The 13,342-nt window shown below is 40.4% G+C and overlaps 1 protein-coding gene and 1 long non-coding RNA gene across 2 annotated transcripts in view; both read left to right on the top strand.

Annotated features, from left to right (window-relative positions):
- Positions 1–13,342, top strand: part of LOC135971406 (uncharacterized) — a 52,601-nt gene that overhangs the window by 34,391 nt on the left and 4,868 nt on the right. The gene's annotated exons all lie outside the window — the stretch shown is intronic.
- Positions 6,350–7,888, top strand: LOC102146328 (pyrroline-5-carboxylate reductase 2-like). Its single transcript, XM_015451810.3, has one exon. It carries the CDS (start codon positions 6,488–6,490, stop codon positions 7,340–7,342), a length of 855 nt encoding a protein of 284 aa, XP_015307296.3. The 5' UTR covers positions 6,350–6,487; the 3' UTR covers positions 7,343–7,888.

Raw genomic sequence — 13,342 nt, 5'->3', positions numbered from 1 at the left:
CTGGGGACTGAAATTGTCATTGGATTTTATTACAAGCTCAAAATACCTGTCCCAGGAAAAGTAGTAAAAAGCTTCAGAACGCACCCCTCTCCACAACCCCCACCAACTTTTCTCTCACTGGGTATGCCCAAGGCAGGGATTCCTAACCAGAGAATGCAGGGGGTCCTTGAACTTGAATGAGTAAAAAGTACATACTCGTTTTCACTAATTTCTAACTGAAATTCTTCGGTTTCCTTCTATTATAATGTAACCAACAAACCACAGTAGTGTTAGCAGTACCTGTGACATTGTCGAGTATGAAAACAGATTTTCATAACCCACTAGAGTTGCCATAGATGTCAAAGTTTTACTTATGTTCACCACTTCTTCAAGATAATAGCAGCTCTTAGACATGCTACTAGATCTTGTTTGATGTGTTAACAATTGGGCACATATATTACTGTCACAATATTTTGATAAGCATATTTCAGTATAATTGGTTTCCTTTCTTAACTTACAGGTTTTATATTATACAATTAAAAATAACATTCTGAGAAACGGTCCATAGATATCACTGTCTGCCAAAGAGATCTGTGATACAAAAATAAGATTAAGAACTGCCAAAAGGCAGGGAGAACCTACTGCCACCATCTCCACTGATGATGGTGATGAGAAACAACAGTTCCCAGCTCAGGATCATTCAAACTATACAAGACGCTCATCTTCAAGCAGGCCACATGTACGCTAAGCTATTGCATTTGATGGGGATACAAAAAGTGTGAAATCGGGTTAATAAACTGAATTGTCCTGACATTATGTCAGATTGCCTATGAAAGAGCCATAAAGTGTTCTAATACAAAGAGAAGAGGCTCCCCCAAGCATCAGACTCTTAGACTTTTAAAACAGACTGCTAGAACAGAGGTGGTCAAAGTGTACTCTGAAGATGGGGCAACTGTTTAGTACCAGTATGGGGAAAGAAAAGAAGCTTGGGTCAGAATAGAAATCAACCACTTCATTACGCATGTTGGGTAGTGTTGGGGTTTTAAAAACAATCTGTCAAAATGAAGGCTTCAGAAATAGCCTCAGAAGCAAAACTTTCTCTCTATCTTAGGCCCTCTTCTCTCAGTCCCATTCTCTTTTGAGTCTGGCCATAGAAACTAGAATCCCTCTTCCCCAAGGTGGGTTAGAGAAACCAGCACCCCTTTTCTCCAAGGCCAGTCATAAAACCTTAAGGTATTACTCTAACTTTCCCTCCACCCCATCTGTGTAAAAACTGACCATAAAGAAATCATTAATATCTGACCCACCTTGTTTGACTGTAGGTCATAAGACCCATTCCAGAGAGGGTCCTGCCTTATACCCAGAAGGAAGGAACACGTGCTCAGAGGGGCCGGGGAGAATGTAGAGATGGGACTTGCTGGGTTTCCCCACTCGGTCTATTAGCATTAGATCATACATTTTTGTCCAATCATAGTTTTATACAGCTGTCCATACCTTGTTGAACCTAAGCAGTACAATTTTCTGTATTTTACAGCTGAGGAAACCAAGGCTCAGAAAGATCATCTGAGTCACAAAGATACTAACAGGCTGCATGAGTTTGGATCTCAGATTTAGGTGACCCCCAACACTATGCCCTTTTAAGAATGAAACACTTCTCCAAGGTTTATTTTATTGGTGATTACCATCTCTACATAGAAGCCTGGGGAAGGAATAGTAAAGGATGCACTATAAATAATCTCAAGTTTTCCTCCTTCAGCTCTTCTTCAGTAACACGACACTCAAAGCGTATACTAGGAAAGAAAAGCCCCCTGTTTAGGGCATATGAGCCACGTCTGACTTCAGGATTGGATTCTGAAGAAAGTCACTATACTAGTCTTCTCAGGCTGCTATAACAAATATCACAGACTGAGTGGCTTAAACAACAGACATTTATTTCTCATAGCTTTAGAGGCTGGGATGTCCAAGATCAAGGTGCCAACTGAGTCAGCTTTTGGTCAGGCTCTTTCTGGCTTGCAGAGTGCCTGCTTCTTGCTAAGTCCTCACAAGGCCTTTTCTTGGTATGCACACGGAGAAAGAGGGGCTGTTTTTCTCTTCTTACAAGACCAGCAATTCTATCAGATTAGGTCCACACCCTAGGACCTCATTTAAACTTAATTACCTCCCAAAGGCCCTATCTCTAAATATAGTCATGCTGGAATTCAGGCTTCAATTATGAATTTGGAGAGGACACAGTGAAGTCAATAGCAGTCATATACAGATGAAATTACCCTTGAAAATCCCTTCAGAAAATGCTACATTGAAATAGCCCAACAAAGCCAGGCATTTCTTTAGCACTGGAACAGATTATCATTCCTTAGGGTCAGCATCAGATGAAGTAGCTGCCTTATACATAGGAGCCATGATGGCTGAATTATTCATGATGGATACATGATGTTTACTTTTAAGCCTCAGAATCCCACACCCTGGCAAGGTGCTCATCCTGTGGAGGCCTCAGGAACCACATCCCTTGAGGGAATGGCACAGGTCCACACCTCTATCTTCATACTAACTCTGAGGCACAGGTCATTGAGAGGAACTCCAGGCAAAATCACTCATACATTTATTGCTTCCATTTATGTTTAGGATGCCGTGGCAGGTAGAGTTGAATTTACGTCAGTTGATTGTGTCTTGCATGGGATAGAATGAATAATTTTCCATCATTACCCCTATGGACACTAGCAAATTATCAAAGAAAGAAAAGTTCCATTTAAATTCTAGCCTAAAAGTTGGTCTCTGTTCTTACTCATAGCAGATAATGTCACTTATTCAGGGACACTATCTGTAAGATATCTCTTGGAATATATTTGGAAGTGAAAGATACACACACATATATACAAGACAAGTGAGTCAAGCTATTTTAATCTCATTCAGTCTCTAGTCTGAGTTCCTATACTTGCTAAATTTATGGGTCACTGAGATAATTGACAGATGAGTCAATATCACCAGGGGCATATCTGGTAAAGAGAAAGGATACCTGTGCAGGTTGTCAATTAAGTCATTCCCTTGCTGCCCTCTCCAAGCTGTTTCAGTTGTTTTCAAAACCACAAGACAATAACCTCTAAAAAATCTCCACTGCCATTTGTCCTTTAGAATTAAAAGTAACTTTGATTTAAGCCTTTGAGAGCATTGTTAGATAATCAATATTAACACTCTAGAAGCAACTGTATCTACAATATCCACAGATTACTAGAGATACGTTTGTAGTTGTATTTTCCTACACACACACACACACACACACACTTCTGTGGCTCAATATGAAACAATGTGAAAACACATACAGTATATTTAAAATAATTTGAAAGTGCACTCAGCAGAGAATTTCATCATCTGTGGAACACAATGCCACCAAATAGTTGCTATTGCTAATGCCACAAAGGCTACAGTCTGGCATCACTTTAAAACCAACTCCCTTAAACGGCTTGTCTGGGTCACTGACAGATCAGCATCTAAAAGGGCCTCTCTACTACACCTTATTTGTACCATGGATCTCTTGAATTATACATTCAAATTATTTCCTGCAATTTTAAAGTTTGTAAAAAACCAACCCTGTCTGTTTACCCTCCTCCACTAATGGAGAGTGGAAAAGGATGAAAACTCTTCTATGAGACCAGAATACTGTGCTACTTTCAGCATTATCCTGGTAAATATATTCAGCATTTTCCTGATAAACATCCTTCAAAAGCACTCATCTCAAATATTTAAGTGTGGCGGTTCTTTCTTCCAAATCCCAATGGCCCTATTATGCTCATTTCTTAGTTTTTATTTTTATTTTCATTTACACTGCAATAAAGGAACTCCAATTGTCTTTCACTTTTAAGTATAACACATTAATATAGCAATATATATTCAGAATCTACGTAATGTGGCTTGTTTTACCTCTTCCTTCTCTACCAGCTTCAGAGGGCATCGGGTTTAGGATGCATCATTTGTAAAGGTGCACCTTTCAAATGATGAAGTTTCACAGTTCTATTACTTCCTGCTTCTTAATGTGAGTTGCCTCGTGAAGATGAACTAGTAGGGTGGTAAAGAGAAAGAATACATACCTTTAAGTTGGATGAAAAAGAAGGAAAGAATACTGGAAAGAAAGGAAAACTGTACTGCCTTCTTTCCTTTGTTTTGCTGAGAAACCATAGAACCCTCAAGGGAAAATGAGAAGGTCTCAAAGGTGCTTCTACAGTTTAATCCTGTATAATAATGGCTGGGATGAGGGGAGGTAGAAAATGAAGGAGGGGATGGATGTAAATTTAACTCACTCTTCCACCATGACTCTATTCTAAAATCATATGAAATCGGATTATGAGAGTTCACCTTCTCTCCCATCTTCCGTTCACAATAATCAGTTAATCTAGAGTTAAGTTTTTACTCTACTGTTCAGTCTCATATCTCAACTTCAAAAGTTTAACTAATATTAATACCAAATTGTCCCCTTTGCTATTTTGTACTTCAGTGCAAATAGCACTAATAGCACTACACACACACACATATATATATATACACACACATATATAATGTTTTTCTTAAATGTTAAAGCCATTTAAGAAAAAGCTGTTTTCCCAAGAGAAAACTAAACCATGTTTATAAACTGTGTCTAAGACATATTCTAATCTCTAAATTGCCACCCTCTATTTTTTTTTTTTTTTTTGAGATGGAGTCTTGCTCTGTAGCCCGGGCTGGAGTGCAGTGGCCGGATCTCAGCTCACTGCAAGCTCCGCCTCCCGGGTTTAGGCCATTCTCCTGCCTCAGCCTCCGGAGTAGCTGGGACTACAGGCGCCCGCCACCTCGCCCGGCTAGTTTTTTGTATTTTTAGTAGAGACGGGGTTTCACGGTGTTAGCCAGGATGGTCTCGATCTCCTGACCTCGTGATCCGCCCGTCTCGGCCTCCCAAAGTGCTGGGATTACAGGCTTGAGCCACCGCGCCCGGCCTGCCACCCTCTAAACATTGTCCTCTGCCACCAGGATTTGGATATTATGTTGTGAGTCATTAAAACCCACTTCACTGGCAGGCTAATACTTGCTCTGTTCACCTGTGAATTATAGGGTAAAAACTGCCATTTCATTACTAATTACTTTTACTGCAAAGAGCAAGGAAAGGAAACAAAGTCTTCAATTATAAGAGCTTGCAACCCATCTGGCAATGAGGCAAAAATCCTAAGGTGGTTCCAGAATAAATATACTTGACCTGAACTTTTATGTATTAAGCCACTGCTTATGTATCAAGCCTTTGCTATATTTTGAGATTACACAGCAAATTTTGCATAATTAAAAATGTGTTCCATCTTGCCACTTCCAGAGTGATAAAATTCAAAGCTGGTAAAAATCCTACCAGACTTTTCTACAGTCAGTCATTTCCTACAAAATAAATTCTTTGGACAATGTTTGACTTTGCTTTTAGACAATTAGCAGGAGAAGGGGGTCTTAGCTAATGTACTAAAGTAACACTGAAATACAGCAAACACATCAAGGGCCAAGGGCAAAGACAGCAACGCTCTTAAAACTAGACAGAGGAAAATTTTCTAACAGATAAGGTTTGTAACCAACCAAGAAAAGTCCCAACTTAAAGTTTTTTTAAAATTAAAGTGCCAGGAAATAACAGTGCACCACGGCACTGAACATTACTTCCTTTTATTTTTCTAATTTAAGTGAGAAAATAAGTCATACAAAATAATTATCCTGTACTATTTACAAGTTTCTCAAGCAAAACTTAATATAGTTTTTGAAATAATGGTTTAACTGATAAATCTTCAGGAGAACTTTATCTCACTTTTTAAAAGAATTTCCTTTTAAAAGACTGAAGAGTATTTTTCAAAGGTAATAATACCTCATTAAATTTGCAAGTCCAGAAATTATTGAACTTCTGACATGATTTTTGCTATAAAATTATATTTTTTCATCTTCAGATATTCTCAGGTTTCTTAGAGAATAAGTTGAATGTAATGTAAAATTGGTTGCTTTTTCAAATGAAGGATTCACATACTAAAACACTCCTCAGTTTACCCTTTAGTTCTCAGAAAGTAAAATCTTCACGCTTATGAGTTGTGAGTGGTATTATCAGGTTGGTGGTACAAAGGTGATTGCAGTTTTTGCCATTACTTTCAATGGCAAAATTGCAATTACTTTTGCCCCAAACTAAATTTATTTTACCAGTTTTTAGCTGTCTATATATTAATTTGGAATATACTCTGTACTTAAAAGTGACACAACTCATAAGCTTATCCATTGCAGCATTGTTTATAGACTGCCCATACATAGGAGAGTGGTTGAAAAAATTATGGTACGGCGCTGTCCGCCCTTCCCCTAGCGTTATTTCCGGGCCGGCGCTGAGGAGGTTCCTGCGGCTGCCAGGAGGTGTGAGCCGCGGACCACGAGCGTGGGCATCATCGGAGCCGGCCAGCTGGCCTATGCTCTGGCGCGGGGCTTCACGGCCGCAGGTATCGTGTCGGCTCACAAGATAATAGCCAGCTCTCCGGAAATGAACCTGCCCACGGTGTCGGCCCTCAGGAAGATGGGTGTAAACCTGACACGCAGCAACAAGGAGACAGTGAAGCACAGCGACGTCCTGTTTCTGGCCGTGAAGCCACATATCATCCCCTTCGTTCTGGATAAGATTGGGGCCGATGTACAAGCCAGACACATCGTGGTCTCCTGTGCGGCTGGTGTCACCATCAGCTCTGTGGAGAAGAAGCTGATGGCGTTCCAGCCAGCCCCCAAAGTGATTCGCTGCATGACCAACACACCTGTGGTAGTGCGGGAAGGCGCTACAGTGTACGCCATGGGCACCCATGCTCTGGTGGAGGATGGGCAGCTCCTGGAGCAGCTCATGAGCAGCGTGGGCTTCTGCACTGAGGTGGAAGAGGACCTCATCGATGCCGTCACGGGGCTCAGTGGCAGCGGGCCTGCCTATGCATTCATGGCTCTGGATGCATTGGCTGATGGTGGGGTGAAGATGGGTTTGCCACGGCGCCTGGCAGTCCGACTCGGGGCCCAGGCCTTGCTGGGAGCTGCCAAGATGCTGCTGGACTCAGAGCAGCATCCATGCCAGCTCAAGGACATTGTCTGCTCCCCTGGGGGAGCCACCATCCACGCCCTGCACTTTCTGGAGAGTGGGGGCTTCCGCTCTCTGCTCATCAATGCAGTTGAGGCCTCCTGTATCCGAACACGAGAGCTACAGTCCATGGCCGACCAAGAAAAGATCTCCCCAGCTGCCCTTAAGAAGACGCTCCTAGACAGAGTGAAGCTGGAATCCCCCACAGTCTCCACACTGACCCCCTCCAGCCCAGGGAAGCTCCTTACAAGAAGCCTGGCCCTGGGTGGCAAGAAGGACTAAGGCAGCGTCTACCCCCTCTGTGATTTAGGGCCCTCAGTTGAGAGCCCCTGCCCCAACCCCTCCATTGCTCCTCCTCACCTTTGCAAGGAGAAAGCAGGCTCAGGTAGTTTTCAGGGCTTTGTGATAAAACCTCCTTAAATCTGTTCAGACCAAGCAGTGTGAGCTTCCTCTCCTGTCCCATGTTGGAAGATGCTCTGAAGGGGTGGTAGATGCTGGAAGCCAGACACAACCCTGCATACCCCACTCAATTGGCGGAAGCTGGGGCTGGGACTGGAGTCAGCCCAGCTGGGAGGAAGGGCTGGGGAGGATCTGCAGCTGAAGCCCAAGGCAGGGCTAGTTTGATGCCAAGGCAAAGTGGTGAGAGAGAAAATAGGAAAGGGGCTTTTCTCTGAATTGGTAAATGGGAAAGAAGTGAGCAACTTAAGATTGTCACCATCACAAGTGTACAGGATTAGACTGTGTTTATGTTTAACTCTTGCTTCATAGGTGTACCATTTAATGCTAAGTTTAACTGCTTTAATAAAGTTTAATAAAGTTTAAAAAAAATTATGGTACATCCACATGTACCATAAACATGTAGTACTACACATCTGTTAAAAAAAAAAAAGAATAAGGAAGATTTTTATGGAGTTGTATAAGATAATTTCCAAAATATATTGTTAAATTTAAAAAGCAGAGTACAAAGAGTATTTGTAGGATACTATCCTTCATGTAATGAAGAAGGATTATAAGAAAATTCTTACTCTAGCCAAGTAATTTTAATAAATCCTATATGATACAGGGTGTGGCTTGTGAAATAATTAAAAAGTTGCTGGCTTTGGGAGTTATAAGCATCCAGGGAGGGGCTACAGTAGGAAACTCTCTAGTTTTATCTTCCTAAAGCTGTTAGCATCTTTCTTAGCACTTATTGAACGAGCTCTCACTGGGCTGCTCCAATCCTCTAATTGAAAGGCTCCAAGAAGAACAACCCTTATTGTCGGGGTGCTATTACTTCTGGTTCGCTGTGGTTACTGTTTTATCAAGCTGCTATTCTACTGTGAAGGTGTTACAAGTTGTATTTTTGAAAAGGTACACTTTCTAGTGTGAGTCTTCATGGGAGTCCAGAAGTGGATGGCACTGATATAGAATACTATAGACCTTAGCCAGGACCAGTGGCTCCATCACTGGATGTACTCAAGGGTATCTGTCCACACTGCCCTTCAAATCAATACTTCTTAATGAGCCAGACAATGTGCCAATAATAAAAGGGCAAATAAGACACAGTTCCTTTCTTCAAAGTGCTCACAGGTCCAAAAGAAGAAGATATGTAATCAAATAAGTACAAGATGTGCATCACAAGTATTCAAGGCACTGCGGAGCTGAGAGGGGCAGAGGGGGTGGAGGGACTAGTGTGCTGTCCCTGGGAATCAAGGTGTCAAGAAAGACTCCTGGTCGGACATTGTGGCTCACACCTGTAATCTCAGCACATTGGGAGGCCAAGGTGGGAGGATTGCCTGCACCCAGACACTCGAGACCAGCCTAGACAACATGGTGAGACCCCCATCTTTACAAAACATAAAAAAAATAGCCGAGCATGGTGGCTCATGCCTGTAATCACAGCTACTCAGGAGGCCGAGGCAGGAGGATCGCTTGAGCCTGGGAAGTTGAGGCTGCAGTGAGCCGTGATTGAGTCAGTGCATTCCAGCTTGGGTGACACAGTGAGACTCTGTCTCAAAAAAATTTGTTTTAAAAAAGACTCACTAGAAAAGATGCCAGTTGGTGAATCTTGAAAAATGCACAGGGAAAACTCAGGTAAAGAGGGAGGGAGAAGGACATTCTAAGTGACTGGAGCTGCTGTGAGGAAGAGTTTAAAGTAGGAGAAATCTACAGATTTCGGAGTGCTCTAGTGGGGGTGTTAAGGGTTGTCTGGGCTCTGACATGGCTAAACTGCAAAGTGCACTCCAGTAGCTTCTGTGTGTGTATATAGACTCTAATGAGTATCATTCCCAGTAACAAAAATGGTTTTTGTTGCCAGCAGGCAAATGAAATAAAGTCAACAGAGAGGAGAGTAAGCAGAGTTATGCAATTTCAGGACCTCCAGCAGATCCATTTTGGAAAATCACTAAAACAATTAAAAAAACAAAGAAACAAAAACAAAACAAAAAATAGGATTAAAAACTGCTTCAATGTTTTCCCCCAAAACTTCCTTGTAGAACTGGCATGCCTTATATGCCAGTAAATAAATACATATATTTTTATATATTGAAAAATAATAATAAAGCAGTGAAAGTATTCTGTATGATACTTCAGTGGTGGATATATGTCATTATACATTTGCCAAAAGCCATAGAATAGGATGCAATAGACAAAGAACAAACCCTAATATAAACTGTGAACTTTATTAATATTGGCTCACGAATTATAACAAAAGTACCATACTAATGCGTGATGTTAATAATCAGGGAAACTGTTGGGGGATAACAAGAGAATACGTGAGAACTCTCTGTGCTTTTTGTTCAATTTTTTCTATAAAACTAAAACCTCTCTAAAAAATATTCTATTGTGTTTTTTGATGCACAACATAAAAACTTTTTACACAAGTTCTAATTTGAAACAGAGAGTGGTATAAGTGAATATAATGTTCAGTTTAATTGTTTTATATTAAAAGAAATTATTTTCCTTATTTTACTATTATTACTATTATATTTACTACTACTTTTAACACAACTATTATGCTAATATTGTGTTACTAATTTGACTTACTAATATCGTGCACTACATCCCAGTCTTAGGACACATTTTGTTCTTGCTGTACCTAAATGTGCCTTTATTCTCTTTTCCAGAAATGCCTTCCTGTCACTCTTTAATCACTCCTTTAATGCCTTCCCTTCACTCTTGTTATATACCAAATGGCTATAATTTCTATTATTCTATATAAATTATATAATTTCTATTATGGCCATTTGGTATATAACAGGAGTGAAGGGAAGGCATTAAAGGAGTGATTAAACCAAATGGCTATAATAGAAATTATATATAGCCATTTGGTATATATCAAAAGTTTTAAAATAGACATTATCTTTGACCCAGCAATTCCTCTTTGGGAAATTTATTCTAAGGAAAGATAAAGATCTTCGCAAAAATTTAGCTACAAGAGTAAATCTTGTATTAATTGCCAGGCATCGAGTTGCTAAGTTGGTAGAATAAAAAGTTTGGCAGCAACTTAATTGTCAAAACAAAATAATGTGATATGAAGTAGTCATTAAAATAATGTTGTGGAAACATATTTGTTAAGAAGAAAGATTGATACACATTGTTGTTACAAAAGCAGGTCTGAGAATGCAGAGGGCTTTAAAATTTGTGAGACAGTTTAGTATATCATATTTTTCTAGGAACGTAACCATTTCTTCTAAGTTTTCAACTTTATTGGCATAAATTTGTTCATAATGTCATCATGTTATCATTGATGTCTGCAGCATCTGTAATTATGTAATGTATTCATAACACTGTTTATTTGTACCTTTTCTCTCGGAGATTTCTCATCTTCTCAAAGAACTGAGTTTTAGCTTGTTTTTTTCTACGTCATATTCTTCTAAGAACTTTGAGTATATTTTGATGTTCTGTTGTTCTAAGATGTATGGTTAGCTCATTAGTTTTCATTCTTTTTTTCCCCTTAATGTAAGTATTTGGGGATATAAATCTCATTAGGTTTTTCCCTGCCTGCGCAGCTTTGTATCATCTCTCCTTTTATCATATCTCTATCTTTGATCTGATCACTTGTTTCAAAGAAGAAGTGTTTTCTTAATGTTTTTGTTCCATGGAGAAGATTTTTGGTCTTTTGTTCTGCTTTATAGTGTATTTGTTCTTCTATGTGTCCCTTACTGGCTATTTGATTTTCCTGGTACCTTTGTAGAGACCCCATTCTGGTTCTTTCTGTTCAATCTGTGATCTTTGCACGAAGGCCATCCTTTCCGAGACACCTATATGTTGAAAGATTATAGGAAGAGGGCCGGGGATCAGGAGTGGATGAGCTTAAGAGAGCAAGTGGTTAGGTGTGTTGACTTGGAAGCCTTCCCACCAAACCCTGTTCAGGACATGACCCTCTGCCCCAGGCTTACATTCCCTCCTGGGGTACAACTGAGTCTAAAATGTTTCCTGTCCTCTTATGGGTCAAGACCAGTAACTGCAGAGCTGACTGCCACCCACCTTCTTCCCCCACCCTGCCACCAGAAAGCAAACACGATTTTTTTGTGCATTTCCTCATTCTGCTTCATTTCCTCCGCCGCCTCTGGGCCCCAGGGACTCCCTGAAAGGCTGTCTGGGGCTTGTAATTACAAAGTGTTACAGATTTGGCCTCTCAGGGTAAGCCACTTAATTTTGGAAGGTTCTGCCTCCTGTTAAAGATCCACAGAAACATGTATTTGCTCTCAGATTTCTTTTACAACTGGGTCTAAATTTTGTTTTTTAGAAGTAGTTAGTCATAGATTGTGTTTTTCAGAATGTGCTCTATTTCCTCAGTGCATTGAATTTTCATCTTTTTCACACCCGCCCTCCCCACCCCATGTTTCCCAGGCTAACTTCTAACCTAACCTAGTTTCCCTGCCTTAAGTCCTTTCAATCTCCATACTTCGCTGCTGAAGTTATTCTCCTTAAAATTCTTGTCTGCATTGTGTCACTTTCCTCCTCCAAAACCTTTGTGGTACTTTGTGGTCCTCAGTGTGAGATTTTAGGCCTTCCATGACATGACCAAACTCTACCCTCCCAGCCTCATTGTCACTGCATCCTTCCATTACCCTGACACTAAATTCTAGCTAGAGTGCTAGAATGTTCCCACTTCCAGGACCCACTTACGCTTTCCCCAGTGTATGTCTAAAATCACCATTGTGTAATCATCCCCACTGCTCAGTTAGAATAAGCACCTCTGTTTCTATGTTTGCAAGCTTGTTCACAGTTATTTACACACTTGTCTCCCCTATCAGACCTCTCCCACTTCAAGGCAGGATCTATATGACTTATTCATTTCTATGGCATCATCTGCCACAGCAACTAGCACATTGGTACTCATGCATACCCACTAATAGAAAGGATCAATGGCACATTCTTCACTGTGAATAGTAATTTAGTGATCTGTTTCCCAGGAGTCTGAGCAATATAAGGCATTTTTTTTTCAGGTTCTAACCCACTCCGCCATCCCTACCTCTCCTTCTACCTTGCTCTGTTAAATTGGAGCATAAGATTCCTGCTTTGCATGATAGGCAATGCAAGCTTTAAGGTTCACAAACACAACAGTGACTGAGAGCATTTCCTCTCCATGAACCTTACATTTGCAATGCATCCCCTCTTCCTGCTATTGCTATAACGTATATCAATGCAGTGTTGATCTCAAATTGGTGTTAAAATAAAAACCACAACTAAAACCAAACAAAGCACATTTTTATGTGCAGGTAAGAAAACAGTTAGATATTAGTAGTAGGTATCTCTGGATGTTTTTTTATACTTTATCATTTCCTGTATTTAATCATTTCCTATAATAAGCATATATTTCACAATTTTTAAAGGTATTAATATTTTAAAAATACTTCTAAGAATAATGTAGAACTCTCCTGTATGTGTGAAATAAGTATGTCCAGCAGATGGCACAAAATCCCTAATCCAGAATTAAAACAGTTAAAAAAACAAACAAACAAAAAAACCTTGCTACTTGAAGAATGCCATGTGAAGGGCATGTATCTTAGTGACCAGGAATCAGCCAAAATGGACACTGCTTCCAGAATCTTCATCTCCATTAGGTATGATTTGTTTGTCTCTGCTATAATCAAAGGTGAGTCGTGTCAGAGGAAAGGAAGGGGCCTTTGTGATATGCAAGATGTGTGGGACCTGCAGAGGCTGCAGGGCAAGTTGGACTGTGCAAAACATTCTCGAAAAGTGGACAAGCTGTGTATTAATGCGGTGTCACATCTGGAGAGGGCTTTGGATCCCATATAGTCCATGTGTTTTCAGACAATGTTTTTACCATTTTTT

This window comes from Macaca fascicularis, chromosome 6, assembly GCF_037993035.2.
Source record: "Macaca fascicularis isolate 582-1 chromosome 6, T2T-MFA8v1.1".
NCBI classification, from domain to species: Eukaryota; Metazoa; Chordata; class Mammalia; order Primates; family Cercopithecidae; genus Macaca; species Macaca fascicularis.
This window is presented reverse-complemented; position numbering and strand designations above follow the sequence as displayed.